Source organism: Oreochromis aureus, linkage group 2 (assembly GCF_013358895.1).
Source record: "Oreochromis aureus strain Israel breed Guangdong linkage group 2, ZZ_aureus, whole genome shotgun sequence".
In the NCBI taxonomy this organism is placed as follows: Eukaryota; Metazoa; Chordata; class Actinopteri; order Cichliformes; family Cichlidae; genus Oreochromis; species Oreochromis aureus.
In genome coordinates this window covers 23,129,829-23,157,658 of record NC_052943.1, presented here as the reverse complement: position 1 = coordinate 23,157,658, position 27,830 = coordinate 23,129,829, and the positions used below count along the sequence as shown (strand labels likewise).

General features: G+C 36.3%; 1 protein-coding gene across 3 annotated transcripts in view; it reads right to left on the bottom strand.

Moving 5' to 3' along the window:
- Positions 1-27,830, bottom strand: part of gria2b (glutamate receptor, ionotropic, AMPA 2b) — a 48,112-nt gene that overhangs the window by 6,438 nt on the left and 13,844 nt on the right. For all 3 annotated transcript variants that reach the window (XM_031758899.2, XM_031758907.2, XM_031758915.2), the window contains exons 3-13: positions 13,928-14,167; positions 7,650-7,846; positions 6,396-6,449; positions 6,155-6,313; positions 5,388-5,555; positions 3,164-3,268; positions 2,904-3,011; positions 2,411-2,617; positions 1,915-2,282; positions 312-510; positions 1-110 (exon numbers count right to left, since the gene is read on the bottom strand). The exon at positions 1-110 is cut by the window's left edge and continues 138 nt beyond it. In XM_031758899.2, the coding sequence (XP_031614759.1) occupies positions 1-110; positions 312-510; positions 1,915-2,282; positions 2,411-2,617; positions 2,904-3,011; positions 3,164-3,268; positions 5,388-5,555; positions 6,155-6,313; positions 6,396-6,449; positions 7,650-7,846; positions 13,928-14,167 (1,915 nt within the window). The remainder of the gene's footprint in view (positions 111-311; positions 511-1,914; positions 2,283-2,410; positions 2,618-2,903; positions 3,012-3,163; positions 3,269-5,387; positions 5,556-6,154; positions 6,314-6,395; positions 6,450-7,649; positions 7,847-13,927; positions 14,168-27,830) is intronic.

Genomic DNA, 27,830 nt, shown 5'->3' with positions numbered 1-27,830 from the left:
TTGGACTTGCGGACCCTCTGAACCCCCTCTGCTGTGGTTTTCACAAACACAGAGGGCTCTGCACCACGCATGTATGTCCACATTTTGTCAAAAAGGGCAATCTTTGAGCGCTGTATTGAGGAAAAACAAAAACAAAATGATTTTAATACAGCTTTATTATTAAAACTCAGTTATGTCATGTCTTCCTTTAAGCACTGTATATTCTGTAATGCTATTATGGTTAGTGTAAAATTGCACAGAAAGAATACACAAGCTATGAGTTGCTATGAGTTGCTTCCATAGCTTCAGAATACACACTTTATACCTCTTACCCTAAAAAACTCTTTTGTGGAGCCAGAGTCCAGAGTCCCATAAGCTATCTCAGTCTGTTTAGCCAGGTCCTCGGCACTTTCAATGGGAGAAACCATTCTTTCAACCGTCAGAAAAGCAGCCAGGTTAGCAGTGTAGGAAGAAATGATGATTAAGGTGAAAAACCACCACACGCCACCAACGATGCGCCCAGACAGAGATCTGTTGTACAGACAAAAAAATAGAAAGAGCTGTTATGTTTATCTGTTTGTTTGGGTTTTTTCTGTTTTTTTATCACATTCTAACAAAACATAGAAACAAGATTCAATAGCTGTATTGAGATAACTTTTATGTAATGGATGTTTCAACAATTTTCTAGAGACGTGTACCGCTTGAGGCAGGTAATTTACCATGAATCACAAAATATTCCTAGACTTAACCATGCACAGCTTTGAAAAGATTTTTTTTTTCATATTTTATGAAAGGCAGGTTTCAACCATAAATGCAGTCACTGTGTGATGTAGTGCATGGCATTGTGATTTACCAAAATATTTATTTTGGTTTATTTTTAGGTAGATCCGTTTGAAAATAGCATAGCACAAACAGACCAGACAATACTCTAGCATTGGGATGTACTAGTTAATCTCAGAGACTACAATAATGCTAAAGATCCATAAAACCATTTTCTTCCACTTTTCCAAATCAGGGTTGCACTAGGGGGGCTGGAGACTATCGCAGCGAAAAGCAGGGTACACTCTGGATAGTGTGCCAATCTAAAGCAGGGCTAACATAATGAGACAGACAATCATTTGCACTAATCACTAATTAACCTAACCCCACTAACTGAGAGTCTTTGAACTGTGGGAGGAAGCCAAAGTATCCTGAGACAACCCACACAAACTTGGGGAAATATGCAAACTCCACCCAGAAAGGCTCGATCTAGAATGTGGATTTGAACCCAGGACCTTTAGGCTGTGAGGCAACAGTGTTAACAAAGAGAAGCAGTGGTTATTCTTAATTTAACATAAAACATGTTTGGGATGAGGTGTGGGATGAAAAGGATAGGTCAAAATACATAATGAATAATCTCTGATGAGCACATGACTCTAACCCTACTGGCTTCACTGCTGAACACAAGTGTCTACTCACAAGATAGTAAATCTACAGTAAAAATCTTAATTTTACACTAAATTCTGTAAAAAGAATAATTTTATAACTTTTCATCTAAGCAAAAGTAAATAAAACCAAATAAAGCCAAGACATATAGAATGTATGAAGAATATAACAAAGTGGATTGTTTGGTTACATGCTCAAACATAACATGTAACTAACTAATATTTTCCATACTCATCATCCTCTTTTCAATTGAGAAACTATGCTACAGTGCTTCACTCTGGACCTCTAAGTTATAAACCCAACAATATTACAACCCCTAAGCCTATATTGCTAGCAGAGCTAAAAAATACACTTGGTTGATGAATAATTTGAAGTTCTAAAACCAGTTTTTTCTCATATTTAGGTAGTTCTGTTGGAAAGTTTTTTGTTGCATTTGTTATTTACTTATACTTACAGTATAAATTTTCTTAAATTAAAGCAATATAGAAGTCACTGATTTTTCTGACTTACCTAGGAGAGATGTCACAGCCTTGTCGCATAAAGGCTCCAAGGGAGAACCACAGGCTGTTGAATATGCCAAACTCATTAGTAGACTCATTGGTCTGGATCTGCCCGTCCTCATACTCCTCAGTGTGCCACTCATAGGGGCTGAAGCGGCTGACGAGGAACAGCACCACGCTGACACCAATGTAAGCAAAAACTATACACATCCAAATCTCATAAGCCAATGGATCCAAGAATGAGAAAACTCCAGGCTTGGATTTCTGAGGCTTCTTGATCATGATGGAAATGCCCAGTGACATGAAAGGTTTGGAGAAGTCAATCACTTCCTCTCGCACCAATGTGATGGTCAGAGGAGCCACTGCGATGTCTGCTTTCTATCAAACCAGAAGGCAAAAAAAGACAAAAAAAGGTTTAAGAAATACCACTTGAGATTAGAGGGGGTCTCAATCAAAGTTATCTCATTGAAAACCTTTAAAGCATGCATTTGAGTAGATCAACTCACCCCATATACCAACTCTCCAACCATCCCATTCCAGATTTTGGTCTCTGCATCTCTTGCTCCATATTTTCCATCCCCCACTATTTTCAGTTGATATTTGAAGCCACAGTGCTTCGCTATCTCAGCAGCAAGATCTACACAGTAACCCTCGTAGCGCTCATTGTCTACAAAAAGGTCAGCGTTCTTTTTCAGCATTACATACGGAGCTTCCTGAAGGACAGGAAAAAAGGGCAGCGCACATGAATTCAGCACATATGAATTACCTTGTGAAACATATTATAGCCTTGTAGCATGAAATTAGTGGTCTGGTGTTATTCTACATATATTTAACAAACGAAAAACAAAAAAAACACTGCTCTCCTTAAAGGGAAAAGTGTCTAAATTAAAGTGCTAAGACATCTATTTATAAAATAAGGTACCCAGTGGTTCAAGAACTTAGACACTAAAACCACAATTAAAAGTATGCAATTACTTATGGACTCATTATTAAACATACCAAAATGGTGGTCACAATAACGGTTTTGTTTTCCATTCCTGTTGTGTCATTTGTAAAGACATCTGATTTGGTGACAGCCATTTTATCCATTTCATTCCAGTATCCAATCTGTTGGAAAAAATAAGCAACAAATACAAGAAAAAGCAACTGCTGCTTTAATGGACAACTTGAACCTTGAACTCAAACTATATAGTCTCATATTATATAGTCTCATATATAGATATTCATCTTCTATTCAAATTGGATATCAAGAGACTTACTTTTACAGGACCATTACTCTTTAATTCCATTATATTCACTGAGTAATTGACTCTCTTGCCATGCTGGTCAAACTGGATGTTTCCTGTCAGGCCTTCCACTCGAACCTTGGAAACACAAGATCAGACATGTGTAAGAATGAATAAATCTATGTGACGAGCAAACAGTGGTAGTGGGCTTATGTGGAAGGCAATAATTAAAAACATGGAAGCTATCATTGTTGTTCTTATTAATTATGATCAGTCAAGTAACACAATACATGGGTTTACCATTCATTTACAGGTTAAAAGTTGAGATTTTCAAAGTTAAATTAATTCTTGATGTTGTCTGGGTCATGCAAATGCAGTTTTGTCAGGATGAATAGGTAATAAATGTCTCATAAATCCTTTCAGGGCTTAATCCGTAAATAGCTGCCAATTTGAGCAACAAGGATGAAATGCTCTTAGCTAAGTCATCAGGAGATGATTGGGACAGTTTTAGAGAAGTAAAATACTAATGTGCTAATAAGGATCTTTTTTACGTGTCTTTTTACTCATCTGAAGTAATACAGTCCTCAAAAACCTCTTCACCCAGAGTTTGATTGCCCAAAAATCAGTGCATGGTGATGTTGTCACGACCTCATCCAAGTTCCCCAAAATGACATCCATTTGGATCGGTTAAGTGGGAAGTGTACTTTGCTCTTTGCTTCCTATGACTCCCCTCTTCTTGAGTGTTTTTACCATGATACCTAGTGACTTCAAATACTCCTTTGTGCTGAGCTACGAGGCAGCAGAAAGTCTGAATGAACCCAGTGGTGTCCAGATTGGAGAGGAAATCACAGCATAAACTCAGCATGTATTCAGAGAACATTTATTAAACAGAGGAACCAAAATAGAAAGACTGGGAAGGATCCTCTTGATTTTTTTCAGGAAAAAGCAGCATTTCTAAAATGCATTTGGCAGAGTGGATTTCATAACATGTAAACTCAGTTTTTTGACATACATCTTCTCATTTAGTTGACAAACTTGAAAAATCTAAGGTTTAAGTTCCATTTTCAGTTGGCAAGTCATTGTATTGTATGATAGCTGTTACATAGGTCTAGAGTGCTGATGTGTAACTAGTTGTTTCCTATATGGAAGGAACGTTAGTACAGTGACTATGACTGTGTAACATTACATGTTACATAGTCTGTCATAGTGTTCAATCAAACTCACAGGTTATTTGTTTAGTTAAGTTGATTTGAGACCGAGAAGAAACCTCCTGAACTGGATAAGCAGAAGAAGATGGATGGATGGATGGATGGATGGATGGATGGATGGATGGATGGATGGATGGAAACACTAAAAATGAAAAACAAATTGAAACTTTCTTTCAACAAGAGAGGAGAGGGGAAAAAAACAAAAACAGATTTTCACTCATCTTGTCACACACTGTGTTAATACTGTGATATTTATCTTGCCGTAGAACCCCCTCTTAGGGAAATATTAAAGTTAAAATATTAGGTAAAAATAGGTAGCATTATATAAAGTTTGCTTTACTTTCACTTTCGCCTCACTTTGGGGGACATTTGAAGGTAAGAGCCATGTGATCTTGGGAAACTAAACATCACTGAACAGGTTTTGAGAGCAACATAAATTGATTTGGAAGAGATCCAACACCCTTGGATCGGCTTATCTTCTGACATGTTTGATCACAACCCAGGACAGCATCTCTCTGTCTTCATGGGGTGGTTAAAGGCAGCTAATCTTGATCTTGTATAAGTGTATCCTGACTTCCAGGGTGCCAGACAAAAAGACATCAAAGGCAAGAACTGATCAATTTTGGAAAAGCTTTCTGAGACATTTCCAACTGATACCTTTATCATTAAAAGAATCTCATCCTAAAAGCTGTTTTGGATACTTTTTTCTGCTCTGCTTTAAGAAAGAGTGTAGATGGACAAGTCAGTGTGGTACAGATAAAGAGATAAAAAGAAGAGAAAAAATATTTTAGGACCATGTTATTGATCTTTCGGAAACTCACCGTGATAACCATGAATAACTGATGCAGCACCATAGTTTACCATCAAACTAATCTCTATTTAGTGTGTTTCTTCTTCTTCTGAGAGCATATTTCTCTGTGTGCATATGCACTGTAAAAATCAAGCTTTGACAAGTAATTTCTACCTTGATGCGTTTTAAAATGCTATTCTTTTAATGTATCGACTGTCACCACTGCAATGAATCGTCACCAGCAAACGAGGTGAGTTACCTGTTTCAGTGCTCGCTCAATCTCCACACCCTGAGCCCACGGCACAGCAGGATTAGCCAAGCAGTCACCAGTGTTGGCCCTCCTGGTAAAGTCAATGCGTTGTTTATGAAGGTATCGGAAAGCTTCTGTCATCACCTGAACGGCGTCATAGGTCAGCGCAGATGTATACTATGACAGAAAATAGGATGAGATTATACATGAATTATATATTATATATAGATGAATAATGAAGGATGGTATTGTTATCTGGTTAAACATAATATAACTAGTTGACAAAAAAGGCTTTAACTGTAAGCTCCGTATTCACACATTGAATAAATATAGTTGATCAAATAAATAAATGATGTTTATCTGACATTCTGCACTAGATATGCACAGCTCATTATCCTTTATCCACTGTCTTTCCCTAATTAGACAGCATATGATATATCATATGTTTGATGTTGGTGCTTTCTTTGTTTAAATATTTTTGTAGAGCAGTTTTGTTCTGTTTTGTAAATGTCAGAGTGCTTTTTTTAATCAGTGTGGCATTAAAAAGAGCTTTCCCAGTTACAAAAAAACGAAGGCTACTTTTGGCAATGACTATGCAGCTGTGGTTATATTTTAATGTAAATTTATCTGATTTCTGTGTTTGTCAAAACTGAACATGCCATTGTAATTTCCTAAAAGCTCACTTCATGTGGGCTGGTATAGTAAAGTAAACTCAACAGAATAATTATTGATAATTTCAGTATTATATCGCCTCATATGTGCATGTTAAAACTCACCCTTATTTTGCTGTCAGCTCCAGGATATTCTTTTTCTTCTAGTGCCTCCCATCGCTGATCAAATTTGGAAACCAAGGGGTCATCAAAATCAACAATCTGAAAGCCTGAAACATTTGCTCCACCATACTGAATTTTGGACAGGTCTCCATCAATGAAACCCTAAAAAAAAACAGATCAAAATTAATTATTCCATCAATTAATAAACTCTTAAAAAAAAGGTGTAAATGTTATTTACACTCACCAGATTGGCTATAATGTAGTGGTAGCCTTTAACATGTCTGCCAATTGTGATGACCTACAGGGTTGTGAAACACATATGCATTAAAAAAACATACAGGACACCTCGTGAAGGAAAAAATAATTCTTAGGTGAGAAAAACAGCTTAATAAAATGCTTGATTGAAGTCCCTCTTGTATGTCATTTTACACTGTTGGACAACTACACTTATAAAAAGTACAATCTAAATCTGCCACATATTTATTCAGACATTATTAATTTGTTTCAATCGACCCTCACATGTCTGACAGTCTTGGCCATTATCAGTTGAAAAAACATTGTCACTTATAGTCGCAGATATTGCTAGACAGAGATATCAAGTTCCAAAACCTGTTTTCTTATCAGAAAAGAAAAAAGAAAAAAAACTAACATATCTCAACCATACCCCTTTTCAGTACCTCATATAAATGACACACCTGAAACTAATCCAGCTGCTTGACTGACACCTCCGTTTGTCAGGGCTGCTACTTGATGCAGATTTGAATAATAACGTCTTGTATCTCCTATGTAAATGTCTTTGACATAAAGCAAGAAACCTCCACCTCGACAGTCTCTGTTTTTCCCCGATAAAGAGGCAACGAGGCTGTAGACATTGATTTCAGCCAGCATTCGGTTAAACAGACGTCTGCATGCTTTAAATGCTAATCAATATGCCTCCCTCGTGAGAAAAAGGTTGAGTAAAAATAGTCTGCTTATGTGCATTTGTTTTTCCTTTAATTGCAGTTTTGTTTACAGCCTAAATGAACAATTAGCATAATTGTTATGGTGCCTTTCTACATCTGCTGGACTGCATGGTCCATGTGACAAGGCTGCTTTTGTAAGTGCTTTGTCAGATACACATATTTCAACTGGATCTTACTTTTCTCCTACAGGAGTAATTAAAGGACAACAAGGTTGTTAGCATTTCCTGCATCCCCCTTTTTTAATCACCACAGATCCCTTCCCAGTGCTATTTACACTTCCCAGTAGAGTTTTTACATATTTGGACTCTATTAGTTCTAATATCATATATAATTTAAGCACAAAATAGTAAAAACATTTGTTTTTTGCTTTCAGTTTTTTGTAAACTTACATTTTTTTAGCTTATTTTACAAAAAACAAGCCACTGATCATTATACCAATGAAGCCTACTGCATGTAATTACTTTACCCAGAAATTACTTACGAGAAAGACTACCAAAAAATAATAATAATAATAATAATAATAATCTACAATGTACCTGTTCCATAATGTCCTTCACTTTATCCTGTTCACAGTCCAGTATCACCCTCCTCTCTTTTTTGTTCTCCAGATCTTGGAACAGTGAGCGGTAGGCCTCATCCTTTCTCTCATCTTTAAGGTTTCCCACATTGATGGCAGTTACCTGCCACTTTTTCTCTGCTGCAGTGTCCAGAACAATTTGTAGTGTTGTCAGTCCTGAAGAAAAGATTGACACAGAGTTAAAATGTTAATCATGTTGTGTCTCTTTATGCTTAACATATGCCTGTGTTTTATAATGGCTTTAAATGATTCTTTTGAACAATGGTAAGGTACAATAACCTGTTCCTGCAATATGTAGAACTGCACATTCTCTTTAGTCTTCAAGTCTCTGAGATATTTTTGGCCCTATGGCATTTTGAAGGCTCAGTGCAGTAAACACCATATGCAGATTTCAAGCCTCAAATTTCAAGAAGTCACAGCAACAACCAAAAACAAAAATGTTGGACGCAGAAAAACAAATAAGAAATGCAAAAACCTAGCAGAAGCAGACAAAGTTTGACGAAAAAAATCTACACACGAGCAGACAAGACCCGTTCAAAAACATTCTCGTCTGCTTGTTGAAACCCAGTGAAGGTTTTACAGCGACTCAGTGCCTTATGTAAAGAGCTCATCAAGATGAGTCACAGGTATTCTGGCATGAACCTGACCAACATGTGGGAGGAAAGTGGGTCTAACAATACACTTGACTGCATCAGTACCAACATTTCAGATTTCATTTCTGCGCTATTACTGTATGTTTTAAAGGAGTAATTTAGTATTTTGCTTATTATTTTCACAGTTTGATTAACAACACTATCCTGAACGTCCACTCATAGTCTTTGTCTGGTATTTTAAATTGCAAGACCTTCAGAAAACCTTGAAAAATAATGGTCTTCAGCAAAATCTCTTACAGTATGTGATCACTTATTTTGACCGTACTGTTTATTCCAATATATAATACAAACAAAATGTTCAGTGAATAACTGACACGGCTGGTGCAGTTAGCTGTAGCACTGGTCAGTCAGTGTGAAGTGTAGTCTGGTGAAGGCAAAGATATCATGTCTGTTTCAGATTATATTCGCATCATCCTCTCTGTCTGGTTTCACTGTTGAATCGTTGCTGTTATTGATCACTGGTCTGCTGAGGGCAGTTAGAAAGTGGTTTAATAAAAAGGTTGAGTGTTTCATTCGGACTTGCCGGTGAATTACAGATGTAATCAATTTCATGCGACACGGCTTTGATTTTATATGAGGAAAATGGAGACTTGCAGTTTTATCTGAATGAACTATTCATCATAGCTGCATTAAGGTCAGCGTAGTGGTTAAATGTGTTTTATTGGTACTTAAGAAATTAGATAAATGAAATGAAATTTAAGTTCTGAGTAATATGCAGTGAAAATAATTAAAGAACAAAGGCAAAATGCTAGTTAGCATTGGCTGAAATCAAATATAATCTAGATAGTGCATCTCTGTGGACTGTACTTATAGTCAGTAGCTGCTTTGTTGGGCACACCTTACTAATAAAAACTTTTGCATTCACAACTGCCTTATTTCTTTGTGGCATAGATTCAACAAGTTGCTGAAAACCATTCTCAGAGATGTTGGTCCATGTTGACCTGATGGCATCATGCACTTCCTGCATCTTTGTCAGATGAACATCCATATTGGATTGAAACTGTGGCCATTTGAGTACAGTGAATTCATTGTCATGTTTGAGAAACAAGTGTGAAATTATCTTTGCTCTGTGAAATCTTGTGTTATCCTACTGGAAGCAACTATCACAAAATGGGTACACTATGGTCATAAAGACATGGACATGTGCGCAACAATACTCAGGTAGGTTATGCATTTTAAACAATATTCAGTTAGTAACAAGAACCCCAAAGCATGCCAAAAAACTATACCCCACTCCACTGTAGCATCATTTTCCTATTTAAGCTGACAGAAATGGCCTTCTGTTGTGGTCTTCTGCTACTGTAGCCATGTGCTTCAATGTTTAATATATTTTGTATTCAAAGATGCTTTTTCTGCACACCTTGTATGTAAGTGGTTATTTGAGCTGCTGTTGGTATCAGCGTGAAGAAATCGGGCCATTCTCCTCTGACCTCTGGCATCAACAATGCATTTATCCCTAGAAAAATCACACTAGACCAGCGGTTTCTGGAAGACTCAGACCAACATGCGACAAAAACAAATGTCCCGCATTCAAAGTCAATTTTATCACCTTTTCTGTGGCCATCAAATTAGCTGATTAAATATTTTCATTAATAAGTAATTAAAAGTATTAAAATATATTGTCCACCCCAGTGTTAACACTGTATATTAATTCAAATTAAAATCTGTTTAGATCTGCTAAAGTTATCCTTTAACTTTATAACTTGATCTCATCCCACCCTACACTCTCTCCAACTGAAAGACTATATCACCATGTAATACAAGTTTGATCCTGTGCATTTAGTGTTAAAATATATATTGAGTATTTTGCTTTTGTTACCAGTTCAATGACATTTGTAAATGTAATTATTTCATAAAAAAGAACAACATCTTGCATTTTGATACATTCACTTTAAGTCATTCAATGTTGTATATAATGTAAGAATATATGTGACTTTTTCGGTTATTCACAAACCCATGATTTTTGCATGTTTTGCAATGAACAACAAACACCTCTTTCAGTGGTCTAAAGCAGGACTTAAGTTAAATCTTTCCTTTAATATCTTTTACATTTGACAATTTTTTTAATTATATTCAATCATGACTCCAAATACATGAGAACATGTAAAATACAACGTAAAATGTTTAAATAAGGGCCAAATAGGCTCAGATTAAATAGAGGATATTGATTCGATTCCTACAAATTCATCCTCACATTAGCTATAATCTGTTTAACAAATTGTGTTCCCATATATCTACTGTGCTTAAAGTCCAACATCCTTCCCCAGAGTGAACCTGTTATTCTTTGCTTAATGCCTATTGAAGCACCACTTAAATCAATTGCAAGTGTTTAAAGGCTTTGTTTTAGGAAGAAATAGCAGGGGTTGCGATTGCCTGCAGGTCTGCTATAACAGAACTTGAATCTGCAAATGAACAAAAGGTGTCAATAACTTTTATTTGGGTTTATTTTTTTGTTTATTTTAATTTAGATTCAAACATGTAAATGTTTAAATGATGTTTAGATAAAAATATGAAAATTATAAAAAAACACACTGGTACAATTGTAATATTTGACAGCAGCAATAGCTATTTTAGTGCTTATCACTGCTGTAGACAGTGCTTTTATTTGACTTTGATTAATTAAGCATAAAGTCTCCAAGCACGAGTATGTGACCATATTTAGACAAAACACAGTGGATTTCTAATATATTAGCAAATGCTGGCATGCTTAGTTAGCAAGTTGCATCCATAGACTGTGTAGGTTAACTGCCTAAACAATTAGACCTGCTAATTAGTGTTAGCCGATCACACAGCGTACTATCGGTATATAATATTGGTCTTCTCTTTAACCTACTCTTTAATCTATCTTGATCCATTGTTTAAACCAAGTTACTGGCCATAGCTGACGAGGTATTTGCTGGTTCATGCATTAGACTCAGTGTGCTAATAGAATTCATCATAACCAGTGGCAACTCCATTGCTTCCTTTCTTTCGACTCCCTGAGAAACACCCCCACACATCCTTGCATCATTTACCAACAAGCTCAGTCACTTACAGTCTCTCTCTTTCCTCTTCCCTCTACACTTTGGGTTGCCATGGGAATGAGTGGATCACACTGACCTAATTAGACAGCCATGCAATGATGAAATATGCACAACAGGCCCCTTAGTGCCACAGCGGACGTACAGTAAGGACAGCAGGTCACTCCTAGCATTAGCATGGGGACACTGTGAAACAGCTGGTGCTTCTGATTTTAGAGAGGAACAGTATTTGATTCTGCTGTCAGTCAGAAAGGCTGACTGGTAAAACTTAGCATGCTGGCAAAAGGAAGAAAAGCATAGCAAACACAAGAGATGATTTGTAAAGCAGACAGGACAAATGGGAGGATAAAGTTAGTGTATAAAGAGCAGGCAGAATATGTCTTGGATGGGAAAAGGTGCAGTGGGAGACTTTAAGAGATGTAACACTATAGGAAGTTAAAGGTAATACAGAGCAGAAATGCTCTAAATCCTTCCTAATCCACTGTGTATCCACTCCAAACTCTGTGTGTAGACAGCAGCAGTTCCACATCTCTATGTTGATTCACTTCTGTTACAATAAACCACTTAGTGCTTCATATAAATACTTACATATAAAGCTATCTTTGGGAATTTATCAATGTTTCATACCTTCAAAATGATTTCTAAAATTGATCTGAACATTGTCTCTTTTAGCGTGCTGAAAATAAAAATGTTATTCTATGAGCTAAAAGAATAATTTGATGTGTAACCTAAACACTGAGTATTCCTGTTAGGATAGAAGACTTAATACTGTTATTCCACTGTAACTAGATAGTACTGAGCTTTTAATTCTGGTTTTTCATTGCAGTAAGAGTGTTAATAGAGAATGGAACTCTATCTGTGGAGGAGATTTTCTTTTCAGTGTCAGTTGCTCCTGAAGACTGCATTGCTTCAAGGGCAAAAGTCACAGAATCACAATTAGCAGGTGACAGCATAAAATGAATTACATGACGCAGCAAAGTGAGATAACGCAAAAGCAGGAGTAGATTGTTCTTGAACCTCTTTGGCTGCCATCGCCTTTATTACACCTTATTATTAATTGCGATATTAACCATTCTTCTCGAATTCAGCCGCAGTCATCTTCCATTTTACCAACTCATATGCTGCTAGCTCAATTAAAAAATACAATTGTCATGCTTATAAAGCATATAGTGTGTTCGACGTTTCAGGCAGTGAGAGAAAATGTCTGCTGGAAGATATAAAATCTTATTTCCAGACTTCGACATTATCAGTGTCGAATTTTGAAGAATCACTTATGAAAGGGATCAAAGAAAAGGGACAGAATAGATTTGAATATGAAGTAAGCTGGGATATTATAGTTTGAGGGTAGATAATATTTCATGTAGGATAAATTCAGCCCTTGATCTTATCCAGGATTCTAATCACAGGTGCTTTATTTCTGACTAAATAATTTCACTTATTCTCTAAAAAAGCTAGTTTTATAATTAAGGGCACCACTACTGCTGTATTAGTGAATGTTTGTTTTAACTGCAGTCTGGAAAAAACACATGAGCGCTATGGTGACAGTCTTCAGATTCTGTGTTTCTTAATCTTGGAAAAAGCCTGCCTGTCTAACTGACTGATAGACCAAAAAGGGTATGGCTTGAAATTTAGATAGAGTTGGAACCAGAAAAGCAACTGGATGTGTGCATTTGTATATGTGTATGTATCCGTGAGTCTGTTGTTTGATTGTGAAGTGGAGCTGAAAAAGAACAAAAAGTGAACTAAGCATGGTGCAACTTTTCCTCTCAATTAGGATGGTCACACCATTGCTGACGTCACATCTCTATGTAGAACAAGTGTGGAAATCAACAGCTTTAGGCCATATCATCTCCACTGTATGCCAGAGATGACTCTGACTGCCTCTCCTCTAACCTCGCCTTGATATTACATTACACTCAAATGCAGGAGGTGCTATAGTTGATTGTATGTGACAAGCTGTTTGTAATGAGCCAAAATGCTCTTTACCTAGCTTCACCTGTGTTGCACACAGTGGGATAGAAATGTTTTATCACAGGATAAAAGCAGTCACTCAGGATTCTGTGTTAATTTGATCAACCGCTTCCATGTAAGTGGACAAGTGGACCAAAAGCGTATCAACAAAATGTCGGTCAGGGGGAATGGGCAAAGTTTGGGTCCTCTTATCCCCCAAGAGGAAAGCTCACTAAGGGGGGAATGCGAGCCTTTCCTCTAAGAGGACCAGTGGACCCAAAAGCTACGCTAACAAAAAGCCTCCTACAGCTTAACAAAACCAACAAATTGTCTTACTATGAGGGTCAGAGTTTAGGATGGATAGATTACTCTTCTGCACTCCCTTGTGGCAAGGCATATAATAATATAGTATAACTGGCCAATAATGCAGTTTTTAAATTTCATAATTTCGCATACATGTTTTACAAATAGCCACAGGATTAGCGCTCCATATAAAGCTTCCAAGGCTGCAAGATAACCAGCTGACCACAGTGGCAGATTTTCTTTAGAGAATTTCATGATGAAAATCCACTCAAATCACACTTTGAAAGCTATAGAAAGTGTTCACTTCTTACCTCGATCGCTGTCGTAGAGATAGGCAAACTTGTCCCACTTGTAGTACTCAATAAGGCTGAGGAGGGGGCCCTTGATATCTGGTCGCATCTGGATAATGAACTGATGACTTCCATCCAGAGGGAAGCTGGGTGTTATGAAGGAGACATGTAGCGTCCCACAAAACGAGGTGATGGTGTTTACAGACTTCTTGTCATAGAATCCAAAAATGGCATACACTCCTCTAGAGAACTGTGAACAGACTGAAGAAAAAAAAGTTGTGTTAGGACATAATACTGAATGTTTACTTTATTTGCTTTTAATCCTGATTGAATTAAATTGCAAACTTCCTTTTCACTATTTAGTAGAAAACATATTGCTCTCTTTTATGCCAGGAATGATTTGCCAGCGCAATGTCATATCTCATTTGAAACAAACTCTTCTGACATTTATTTGGGAAGCATATGTACTCCCTGCTATAATTCATAGCAATGTATATAACCAAGACCTTTATTACCCTCAGTTAGTGCACATTAGGGCCAGACACAACCATTAAGGGACATCTCTTTTAGTTTCTTTTTCAGCTGATTAATGGATAGCTTCCCACAAGTTCTGTCAGGGGAGCGCTTGTGTTCAACAGCAGCAGATCCAATCTGAGCGAGTCACTTTGTGAAACTTTTATGAAGTGACCTATGGCTTTATTTGATATGACTGTGACTGGTATTCTGTATGACTTAAGGAATCTTTAAAACTCTATATCAACTTTTTAAATGTTCTCTGTGTTGTATGGTATAAATATAACTATTCCACATATTCACAGGTGTATGATTATGGGGCATCCAAATATGCTTCAGTGCACTGCTTAATATCCACAATATATTGTTAGATGCCATTAGATTTTAATGTTTGCCTTCGTTAACAACCATTTATTATATACTGATCATTAATATGTGATTACTCTGTGTTTACATTAGATTACTTGTATTACATCCTCATTCTGCTGACTCTCCAAAAGCACCGTATTCAATAATATAGGACATATGTTCTGGTCCACATAACACCAGTGATGTTACTGCCTTCTAACATTCATTATGCAAACATCAGAAGAGAGTACTGAAAACTCAGTGGACTGTAAACATAAATGCTGAATGTCTATCTAATCCTTTGGTTGCTTTTTGCAGTGTTTTTTAAACATTTTACTGGAGTAGATAGATTGGCATGCTCCTTGTAAATGTGTATTGATCAAATGTAAGTTAATGAGGGTTATTGACTTTTGTCATGTTTCTTTCAGTGTAATTAATCTAGTGATTTGTTTTTCTGTCCAGTATCATTCTGAGGTGCCTCACTGACAAAGGGAACTGGAGTCTGTGTAACAGATACATGGTGTGAGTATCAGTTTGATCTGTGACTTCTGTAGGCTACTAGGTGTTTGTAAAGGTTTACTTCATTTCTGCTGTAATGCTTTATATATGTATCCCCACAGGGAGTATTCTTTAGCCACTTTTTCACATTTTTAAATATTACCAGCTTCATTAATGAAATCTCAGCTGAAATTAATTTAATTAATTTTGTCTCTGGCAAATGAAAAGTAAATTACTATTTTCAGTGTGGATTTTGCAAAGGAAAGCCTCATTACCAAGCTTAAAGCTCAAAAGTCTCATTTCTTCCATGATTCAGTTATATGAAACAACAAATAGAGTCCAAAGAATTATCTATTTTAGCAAACTGATGAGACAGTTTCCATCCTAAATGTAGTAAATATAGATGACACCTCTATTTTTACCATCTGCATCAGTACTTTTGTTTTCAGGTTACTGGAATATTTAAAACAATCACAATGCCAAACATGGAAAACACATTAAAATAAGCTTTTTTAAAACAAATAAGATTGAGCATGACTCAAAACTTCAGAGACGTTTGCTCGTGTGCTTGAAGTGCTTGAAGTTTGCTTGTGTATTTCAAAATATGGCCAACACTAATGTCACGGTGCACTGACACAGGCTAAATTTAATTTATACCTCATTAAACCACTGGAGGTCTATAGAAACTAGATTTTCACGGTGGTGACTTCCTGTTTATTTTTTTCCTGGAAAATATCATTTTAGTAGTTTTTCCTCATCTTTTGGTAAGTGAGTTGAAATATTTAACAGTAGATTAATTGCTCAGTGATGTATACCAAATGAATTTTTATGAGGCAATGAAAACATTACTCGTTTACTTATCAAACCTTTTTGTTTTTAAGTTTGTTTAGAGTTCCTTGGAAAACATTCACCCCATAGTCAAATGCACACACAGCCCTTTAAAAACTGGCTAGAATACCAGCGACTCGCTTTCATCCACCGCCATTATTCATGCGCTTCAAATATCTTTAACAATCCATTGACATGAGCAATTAAATGTTCATCACAGCCGCCGGAGCCGAACTGTTAACAGCAGTCCAATCACCTCCATCAGTCTGTGACAGCATTTCTAATCTTTTTAGCAGATGACACTGGCCAGTAATGTGGCCACAGAGAGATTAGACCTCACTAATCTAATTTCATTTTTGTCTCCGTGCAAGCTAACAGAACCTAAAGTGCATTGACTGTTAACTGTCACAGTCTAACCTGAGAATGATAGTGTACAGGTCAATGAAGTAAAGTTAAATGTCTCTCACAAAAGAAGTTAGGTTACATGTTAAATAAGTCAAGGTAATTTAAAGGAACAAAGTCTGAAAATATGACACCAGTGGAGCACTATGAATTACATTTGAGATAAGGTAAATATACTTGTAACATGCAGATAATGTGCAAGTGTGGAATTGTGGGTACATGGAGATGCTAGCCACTGTAGTTCACAGTAAGTATCTTCCATTAAATTCTTAAAAAAACTGCTTTTTTAAATTGCTGCTGGATTGTTAATTTTAGGCCTTTGCTGTTAAATCTGAATTTTTGTATTACTTATATTCTTTTCTTATTTTCTGTTTCAGATATTTTCTTAAATAAGATAAAATACTGATCATATTCTAGATAATTACAGTTCACACAAAGAGAATGCCATATATGTTTCACTTTCCAGCCTCCTTTTTTCTTTTCCTTTACACCTCCTTTCCTATTTCAGAATAGCTGATGAAATAGATTTGTAAGTATATGCCATATTTTTGTTCCAAGGCATGATAATTGTAAGACTTACAACCCACTCTATAGCTCACCATGGCACCATATTTCTTAAAAATGTAACATATTCTAGGTCTCCTGGCACTTATAGCAGCTAAGAGAGTTGCTGCTCTTTTTTCCTGTCGTTGTGTCACATCTGTCCATTGTCCTGTTTCTAGGCTTTCTGTGCTGACACTCTTGCTGGTGAGCTTGCTGAGTTTGCCCAGGATTAAAACTCAGTGAGCTCATGCTTAGAAACTGGATATCCCCATGACTGTGCTGCAGCTTATGCCAGGGAGAACAGTTTGACAACATGTTACTTTATTACCAAATATGGAAATTCACATCCAGAAGCAATGTGCTATCTATTTGTCTGTGCAGGGACTGTTCAAAGGACTTTGCCGTCTGTGAAATGTGACAGAAAAAGAATGAAAAGTAAGGTTTTTAATGGGTGAGACTTCTACGTGCACTTGTTCAATAAGGAATTTAGAAATGTTTAATTAAGAAAGAAAAGCCAGCCACAAACAGTAACTCTTAGAAACACTGGGGATTTTGGAAAAGCCATTAAGCCTCTGTCACATCTGACTGCTTTTCAGTGAAACCAGCAAGTATTCACCCTCAGAAATCTCCCTCCAAACGCAGAAAAAAGGAGTGATTGGGTAAATCTCTTTTTCTAGTGTTTTCTAGTGTTCTCGAGGTCACCCTAATTAGGCACCATGAGCAAAATGTTGAAACAAATCTTATTATTGCTCACTGCTGTGTCTGTAAGTTATAGCACGGTGCCAGTTTTCCTTCTCTATCATTCTGTTTATGAAGATAACAAGGGGAAAAAATTCAGTTCTCACTAAATTTGGGAATGTTTCAGCAAGATAAACAGACTGTTGATTTGGGGACTTGTAATCCTAATATTGTTGTTACAGACAATAGTGTATAATATAAATAATATATCTCTCTACGTATGTGTCTGTGTTTGTGCGTGTTTATCTGGGTTATTTGCATTTGGTTATGCATGTGTGATCTAGTTTGTCACAAAATCCCACTTATTTATTCATTTAGTTTTAAGTCGTTCATCTATGAACCAGTAGTGTCAAATAAAAAACAAAAATTTGATCAAGTTAACGTAAAACATATGGCAGTGGTTATATTAATCTTTACATAAAAACAATAATTAAGCATGTTGCTGTATGCTTCTGATATATCCATCTGCCTCTGAAATGTCCTAAATATTTATACAAAACAGAAAGAAAAGAGCAGAAGGGAACAATAACAAGAAAATTGCTTCCTTAAAGTGCTGAACAGAGGATCGCTATACATGGGCACATTCTGTATTGGACAATTTGGACAGAAAATGACACATCTATCATCGTAGAGATTACACAAATATACACTGAAACACTGAGATCTTAATATTTAGACTCTTCACCACATTTCAAACACGGTTTTCTTAAATTTGAGCTTCACTGTATATCAAGACATGCCAACGCAACACTGTTGCATCTGTGTGCATTTCAAATTTTTCTACATTTTAATTTAATGATTAAATGTGAGTTTTATCAGAACACAGTTAGTTAGATATTTTTTCCATCAAGATTCAGTTATTATTTCATATACAGTACATTATCTGCAGTAATTTGATGCTGATTAATTGACCAATTTGATATCCACAGCAGATGCAGCAGATGCGCAGGCACATTAAGCAGAAAACAGCATGGGTTATTACTGTTTTGTTTTTATTTTTGTATTTTGTTTGATTTGTTTTGCCTGAAGTTGGGTTAATCTAATGGATAGAATATGCCATTTCTTGTAACATCTCCATTAGTTCACCCAGCAGTTGCTCCACATTATTTGTGCTACAGCTACATAAACACTCATCAGGCACTCTGTGGTCATCAGAAGGTTCTAATCCCCTCATTACAGGATGATGTTAAATCTGCTGCAGTAGTGACTCTGGCACAGTCTATCACCTTCCAAAGAGAAGGTGTACCCTTTGAAATATATTTAGCCGTCCCAATTAGCTGACCTCATTTTCACCACTGTGGCACTGAAGGCATCTTCGCTGCTCAGCCACTGTTTACACGACTGCTCCGTCACTGATCAAAGATTAAACCTGCATAAATTTGTAACTTCAGCTGACATCTAATAAATGCCTTGAAATTGTCCAAACAACATGGATGAATACTGCAAATTCAGTTAATCTCATCAAAACATACTTAAGTCTATCAAAGTATGCCAATAATAATAATAATAATATGGTAAAGCTATTATTTTTTTAATATTGTCAGCATTTTAAAAGTGATAAGTATCTAATCAGAAGAGATTAAGCTTCAACATAGTTTCAATGTATTTTATTTTGAAAATATCAAATCCAGTACACTGAAATCTTTGGCATATTGGTGCTTTTTATTAATATCTACATAAAGAAAATACACAATTTCCCATTCAGTAGAAAAAACGGACTAAAACAGGCATCCAAATTTAACAAAACCATCTGGTAACAGAAAGCCAAAATTGGCACAGTGCTTCAGCAAACTAATGAATCAGTATAATGCACATGCATGCATTCGCACATGCCACGTCACTGTGGTGATAATCATCAGCAGTCTAGTCACATCTAACAGAACTCACTGTTATATATCTCAGCATCTCCAACACTTCTGTTCTCACCACATAAAAAATGCCTCGAGACCTTAGGGCTTTTATGTAGAACTGATATGTCACCAGTTTGCACAGCATAAAGGCACCCCGAGGAAATTTGTCACTGATATAGTTGTTGCACAGGAAAATTTTGACCTTGGATGTCTACAAAATGCTGGAGAAACCTGGTGGCTTGTCTCTGCCTTCCCAAAACAACCCAATGGTCATGCTACTGTTATGTGAAAGTGATATTGGAACATGGAAGGGATTTTTTGTATTATTTTAATCATGAAAAAAGGATAAGATGAGAAAGGACTACAGTGAAGGACATGCTTCATCAAGCTAGAATTCACAGCACTTGTGGCAAGAAAATATTTTTTTTTATCAAATCTATAGAGTGTAGGGAGGCTTTTTATAACTTCTAATATGTTTTACTCTCAGCAAATAAAAACTAAATTTAATTTTATTCCCTTTTTGCTATGTTGTTTTGATAACCTTTTTCAGGTTTATTTTCTTTATTTATGATATTTTGACTGCTGTAAAGAAACAAAGGCAAGTTCTGCCAGTAAATGGAAATGAAATATTTAATAAACATAATATTCATTGACAAATAATCAAACAACAAGGTTCATGGGACATATATGGGGAGTTACATTTTCATATTGTTCATCATATTTCACTGGTTAATTCTCGTGCTATATGCTATATGCATTCACTTTACTGTTGTGTATTGGATCACAACATTAACTCCACTCATTTTGTAAAGATGTCTGATAAGGTTGTTGTTTTTTTTTGTTTTTAGAAATTTGTTTATATTTCTGTCTGTGATGCTTGCCATTAATATAAAACTCCATTGCATACAGGTTAGAAAATTAAAATTCATAAGCCATGTGCTTTAACTGATGATCAGTTTATTTAATATATAAGTATGTAGCCGAATCCAGCAGCTGGTTAGCTTAGCAAAGCAGTGGACAGCTGTGCAAAACATATATAACATATTAGATGTAGATGGCAAGTAAAACGTTTTTTTAGACATCTGTGACAAAATTTAGTTTTTCACTTGTTTTATACCCTCAGTAAACATGTTCTTGTTTGTGGGTTTATGGTGAGTTTCAAATTGTATTTTATAAAGCATTAATTTTACCTTGTAAATGGTGGTACAACTAAGCATAAAATAGAAGAAAAAGCATCCAGTGCATTAGGGGTTGTCTACCTCATCCATTGTCCCCAGATATTAAGTTAAATTCGGGTCATCTGATTTCAAGAAAACAACATGGGAACAATCAAAATCAAAGGCTCCACTGTAGTACAAAGCAAACAGAACTTGGCTAAAAGCACCTTTAAAGTCTATTTTACAAGGATTGGTTTATATAATGCATGCAACAACTCAACTAAGTAACTCTTGCTCAGAAAAGCTGCCAAGAAACTAACAGACTGCAGACTTTATGATAAGCTAAGCTTAAGAGATAAAGATGTGTAAACCAGTGTTAATCTGATCAACAAACCAAATCTGAATCAGTGTTTAACTGATCAACAAACCAAATAACTACTAAATTGCATAAGAACCATTCACTGTTACCGGAAAGAATGTGGTTTCCAACTACAATTAGCAGGGTTCAAATAAAAATAGCATTTTCATTTTCCTCTTCACTCTAGACAAGAGATGCTTTTTAAGCACCTAAAAAAACATCTTCATTGGCTCTCCTGGGTGAACTCAATCCTTTTAGGCCCTTGCACAGTCCTCCTGTGTGTTCAACAGTGCTGTAGGTGATGTAAGGACAGCTACAAGCAGCTTTTTTAACTAAATTTATTGCTGTGCTCCTAAATGCTCTTGTAGTACTGGATTTTTTTTTTAAGTATTTGCATCCTTATCACTGCGGCTCAGATATAGAAAATGGGAAAGAGGTTTCTAACTTAAGGCTCTGACACAGGAACAATTTTGAGATTGCATTTTTTCTCAATTAACACACACTTTAGTGCAGAACAGAATTCCTATTCTTTTGATTCCCAGACGTTTTCTTTAAGTTGAAGCCTGTGGTTGTGGTTGATGAGTCAAATAAATGACCTCATGGTTTTTTTTTTTCCTAGACACTTCTCCTCAGTGGCAAACAATATGAATTCATGGAAGTAAGTGAAAGGAGGATTAAGAACGTACAATATGACATACTTCCCCCTCTCTTATTGTGCTGTTTAATGCAGGCTAGAAAAATTCTTAATTTTTCTTCCCTTTGTAGTTACTCTAGTTGAATTATTCCTTTTATTAAGGCTTTCATCATTTGATTGAAGTAAAATTTATGAATTTCAGTGTTAAATGCTGGCAACAACTCTCAAAATGAAGACCTAATGAAGCCCAAGTGACTTATTCTACCATAACATTATTTTAACACTGATGTTTATAAATGGAGAGCCCTTTCTAAATCCATAATGCAAAATGTCTTACACAAAGCAACAATTTGACCAGCAAGAGACTTTGCAAAGAAAGATGGATGCAGCTTCCACGTCTGAAAGGTGAATCCAGTGAAGAAGTGCCTTGAAATGGCATTGTTTCAAAAGATCAGCATGAGCCTGGTCCTCTTGTTTCAAAAATATTTCTGACTGTATAGTTTCTTGAAGATGTTTCACCTCTTATCCAAGAATCTTCTAAGCTTCTGGGATGAAAGATAAAGAAGTCCAGGTGCTTTCTTTCCAAGCTCCTTAAACTACAATGACCTGGATGACTGAGAACCTACACAGATATTCTGACTGTATAGAAATCTAAGAGAACTCACTGCAGTCTCCTTCAATCACTGTGGATCCTGGTGAGTTAATGGTCTCAATTACTAGTTTCAAGTTTTACTGAAAATATGATTTTGCACATTGCAGTCACCATTTGTTTCCCAAAGCCAGTAAAGCAGGGTATCCAATAAAACGTCCATCTTTTATACACAGTATGTGACAAAAAAAACAGAATTTGCCTATTTAACATGTTGATGGTTCAAAACATATCAAAATATTAGCAAGTTACGGCACAAGCCTTAAAGCACAAAAGTAATTCATATGATGATCTGCATCAGTTATGCTGATATTATGGTTTCCTGAATGAATGGATGACGTGCAACTTTAAAATGTGGGACAGCATTCGCTCGTTCCCTTTTGTAAGGGATGGTCTAGTGTATCCTTTGCTGAAAGAGGAAAAAAAGGAAGCATTGAATTATTTTTTTTGGTAAACAGAGAATTTGACATGGTCTTATTATGGCTATCATCCTGATACTTAGGTTACATTCTTAGGCAAAAATGTCTATTCATCTGCAACTTAAGAGTATAGACTGTAAAACGTACAACACTTGCAGAAAGCAAAATATTAATATGTACTGCGTGTGCTTTATGACTTGTCTGCAGCCCATAAAGGCGTGATCTGGTTTAATTCCCTCTGTAGACTGTTGCCAGGGTAACGTATTTCAGCCATGTTCTCTCTCCACATAGCAGGAAACACAGCACACAGTTAAATGTAGTGTTTAGACTCTAAAATCTTTCTGAAAACCTCTGGAATATGTGAATTAGAACTATGGGTAAGATCCCTGCACCAATTATTTCCACAAATTTTTATGCATGCAGAAATTGTTCTTCCTTGTTATAGTTACATAAACTCATAAACTCATATTTCCTATATGACCAAACTTGTATGTGAAAATCTCATTTTGTTTATTGCTGATGTGGATATACATGCAGTAAATCTCCGTAGGCTGTTGCCGTGGTGACAGCTCTCAGTCATGCTTTTGAGTGGCCGATAGGACTGGGAAGTGTTTTTGTCTGCCTTTGAGCAGCTCTTCCGGCAGCTGGTCTCTACTAGAACAGTACAGCTCAGTTCTTATCAACTTCTGACCCCCCTCCTCCCATCTCCCATCCTATTTCTCTCTGTCTCCTCTCTTTCTCTCTCCCTGCTTTTGTTCACTGACCTGTTTCCTGCAGGCTTTCTGCCGTGGATAGATGTAGTTTTCACAAGAACAGAGATTGCTGAATGCCCCTATACTAAACACCCAGTGTGTGATCTTAGTACAGAACCCGCAATGTCCCGAGCATGATGTACACTCTGACTTTTGTTGCTTTCTAAGCATCTTTCAATGAAGTACAGTTGTGGTCAGAAGTTTACATACACTCATCGTGCTCCTGAATGTGATGGTAATTTGGGGCTTTAAATGCATTGTTTAAACTCTTCTTTTCCAGGGTGAAAGGACCGTATAGTGTACATCTTTAATGAGTAAAAAACAGGAACTGGGTGGACACGTTTGAATTCATTTGGGATTTTCTCCAATCCACACAGGGTCAAAAAATCATACATATAGGCTCTAATGTATGCATACATTTACTTAAATCTTTTAATAAATGGAACTGAAAGTTTTACAGTCTTTAAACTTTACAACACTAATGCGTATTAACTTCTTATTAGTGTTCATAATTTACTACAACTCGTAGTTCTTTGCCAGCAAAGGATTTGTTTGGCAGCACTCATTGGATTGGCAAACAGAACCTGTGAAAATCCAAAGAACTTTCACAGATTGATTGATTGATTTGACTTGGGAGAGACTTGTTTTTAAACAACTGCAGATTTCAAGATTATCAAACAACTGTATGTAAGCACAAGTGATCTGGATGTGTTAACACCTTTCCCACCATCGGATCAGATGAAAATGTTGAAAAGGGACAATTGTTGAAAATTAGCAATAGCTATAAACTTATGTGCATTACGTCAGTTTCATGTTTTGTACTTGGACTATGGTAAACTGCACTGTCCCTTTTAAATAAATAAATTCAAATAGGATGTTCACCATCAACCCAGGAACTACCAAGGCTCAAGAGTACCAGTCTCACTATCCACCATGAAGTTTTACATCACTGAGGCAGTGCTGGCTAACCAACAGACCAAAAAAGAAGCCTTGATGTCTAACCCTATAAGCTCGACTGAAATTTGCAGATGCTTACTTGAACAGGAGGGAAGTTTTATGGTCAGACAAGACAAAATTCATTCTAGTTGGCCTTAATGACAAGTGGCATGTTTCATGGAATAAAGGTGAGATTTTCAAATGCTCAAAATATGGATTTTGAGCATTATATTACCTACTATCGTTCTAAAGCTTAAAATTGAAACAAATAAGAGGTAAAATAGCTTCTAAAATAGCCAGTGAGTCAGCCACCAAAGACTAGAATAAAGGAAAATCTTTACAGACAGGTGAAGGGTACAGAAATTGTTTCATTCTCTATAGCTAATTGTGAACAAGGCTTCCTAGCATTAGCTGGCAATAAAGTTCTACTTCTTGTCCAAATTTAATTTCTAGTTGCTACAAGACAACATGGTATTGGAAAAAATGCAACAATCAAGACTTCAGACAGAATCCACGATTATCATGGCAAAGTTTAGAAAGCCATCTTTTATTTACAGTCCATGTTCTAGACAACAAAATGTGATTATTACAAATGCATTGTATGCTCTCGATATCTCTGTTTTAGTATTTTCCTGTTTTTATTTGTTAATCACTTTTTTTTGACTGATCATGTTTCTCTTATCTGATTCCCTCCTTTCTACTGGTTTACAAAGCTCTCGTTAGTTATGTGTTTCCCTTGTTAGTTTTCAGTCTGTCCCGTATCTGCCTGCTTGCTACGTGTTCATCTCCTAGGTGACTTGCCACTTTTTCCCGTGCCATGTTATGTTATTTTTCTGCTATTTGTGATTACCCAGCCTTTTTGTTTACCAGCCTTAATTTTTCTAAGCCTGAGCATGTTCCCAGGTTTTGTGTTTGGAATTAAAGCTGACTTTTTGTTCACTTTACTTGCCTCATGAGTCATTTTTAACAACCACACATAACACTTTCAGAATCATCTTTTTGAAAACAGGATCCCCATTAAAAAAGAGCAAAAATAACAAACAGAACAATCAAAGACCACTCTGATGTCTGCATTTATGAATTTGACTGCTCCTGCAATTTAACAGTGTACTAGGGCCTCCACTTTGCCTTTACATTATCTAGAATTCAGTGTTGGTCACCCTGAATTAACTGCATTACAACAGCTAGATACAATTCAGCAATCAATTACATGTGCAACCATTTACAAATACCCATTCTGCAAGACATATTCTTCAAAGAAATCCTACATAATGAATGTTTATCTTGCACAAAGATCAAAGAAAATTCCATAGCTCAACCTGCTCTCTCTAAAGACTAATTTGTACCTCATTCACATTAATCATGGAGCACCCTGATTAAAAAATCTTTAAATACTTCTACTGTTAAAAACTGGCTACATTTAGATCTAAAGACAGAAAACTACTGTGTTGTATTACTGCACACGCACACCAGTCTATTTCATGAAGCACAATACAGAATTCTTTAGCTGTATTGATTTTGCAAAGGCAGTCATACATCAGACACACTGTTCGCATTTCATCTACCTCCCATAATAAAACACACCGTATGTCCAGTGACCTTTAGTGGAAATACCAAAGCAGACTTTGGATCTGCTGCTTTATGTTCTAATGATCTTGGATCCTGCCAGAGCAAAATTAGTTATCTATAAAAACACAGCCTCATCCAGCATCTGAGGGAGCAGCTGCCATAGCAACCAGACACTCGGTGTTTGCTGTAGATATATAGGGATCAACTCAGAGAGGTCTGGCAAAGTAAAGAGCATTTAACACACATAATCCTGCAGTCACTGTTCATGTGGTAGCCTACAAGTACGTTACTAAAGTTTTGGCACCTGCTTTGTTTTCTTTTTTTAATTTCTTTTTTTTTGTAGAATCCTCTCATTTTTTTTCTTTTAATCTCTTTCATTAGAGCGATGTAAAGAGAAAATACAATATCACCCACTGAATGTCAACTTCTAATTTCAGCTCTCTCATCAGCTCATTATCTTCATTTAACCTCAGACTAACCATCTTTTCCTTGACCCTCAGTTCATCCCTCTTAAACTGACTTTCATACAACAATCCATCATTCATTTCTTTGCAGCAATTGATGAATGTGTTTATAGATGTTCACAGAAAAATAGCAGTAATCAGTTTGTATAATTACTAATAAAAAAAAATAAAGACCATCCTCCTTCCAATCAAAATCAAACATTGCCTTTGGTCATTATGTCATATAATGTCACAAACTACTAATCTGCACTATATACTATGCTCTGCTATCATAATTTTTACATCTTAATATTAGTAAAAAACAAAAAAATGTGTAACTATTAAGAGAATGCAATGACTTGTAAATAATGAAAACTTGAAAATAGTTCATGTTTTCCACCTTTTTTTGTCAGGTTTTGAGAACTGACATATTTATGCTTGGCCCCGGACATCTTTGCGAACAGTTGTGATGAAAAGTCATTTCATAACTGTGCGTCATTTAGGGTTGTCATTTTTTGTAATCTGTCAAGTGACACAGTTGATGCAACTGACTTGAAGAGAGCCCCAGGTTATACAGACAGAGATACTGCAGCAGCTTGAAATGATGAGACTTTCTGGCTAGTTTGTTTCTTGTTTTGACTTTTTCTAATCATTTACCAGCTGATGTGGAACGTTTTTCTGAGTGCTGACACCTATAGTTCAGAAGAAGGCTGCAGCCTGCCCTCAAGTGTCAGTATGAACAGTGTCAGGGTTGTGGTGATGTCACAGTCGGTGTGGGACACAACCAATGTGGTTTGTAAACAAGACTAAAGAGACCGGTTAGTGTAGTTGTAAAAGGAAAATATTTCCTCTGTCTTTCTTTATACTGGTTTACAGCCAGTTAAGCAGTTCTGGGCTTCCATTGCCCTTTGTCATGTTTCATAAACACCAAATCTTTTTACTCCAATGTCTGTGTAACCTGACTAGCGTTAATGGAGCCTTCACAGATGTGCAAGCTGACGATGCCAAGTCCCCCAGTGTCATCACAGTGCCTTACTTTGGCCCCAGTCACATAGGCCTAGAGTTTGATTGGTGACTGCTTGGCAACCACAGGTCACTAGAAAAAAAAAAGTGGTTGCTGGCAGTTGTTGTGAAATCAGTTGCTAAAACTACTAGAGACTGGTCACTCAGCCCCTCGCAGCTACCGATCACTTGGGGAAAATGTGTATATTCCACTTGGCAAATGGTTGCTTGCTGTCACTAAGTAAAATTGGTTATAAAGCAGTTATCGTGCAGTTACTTTCGTTA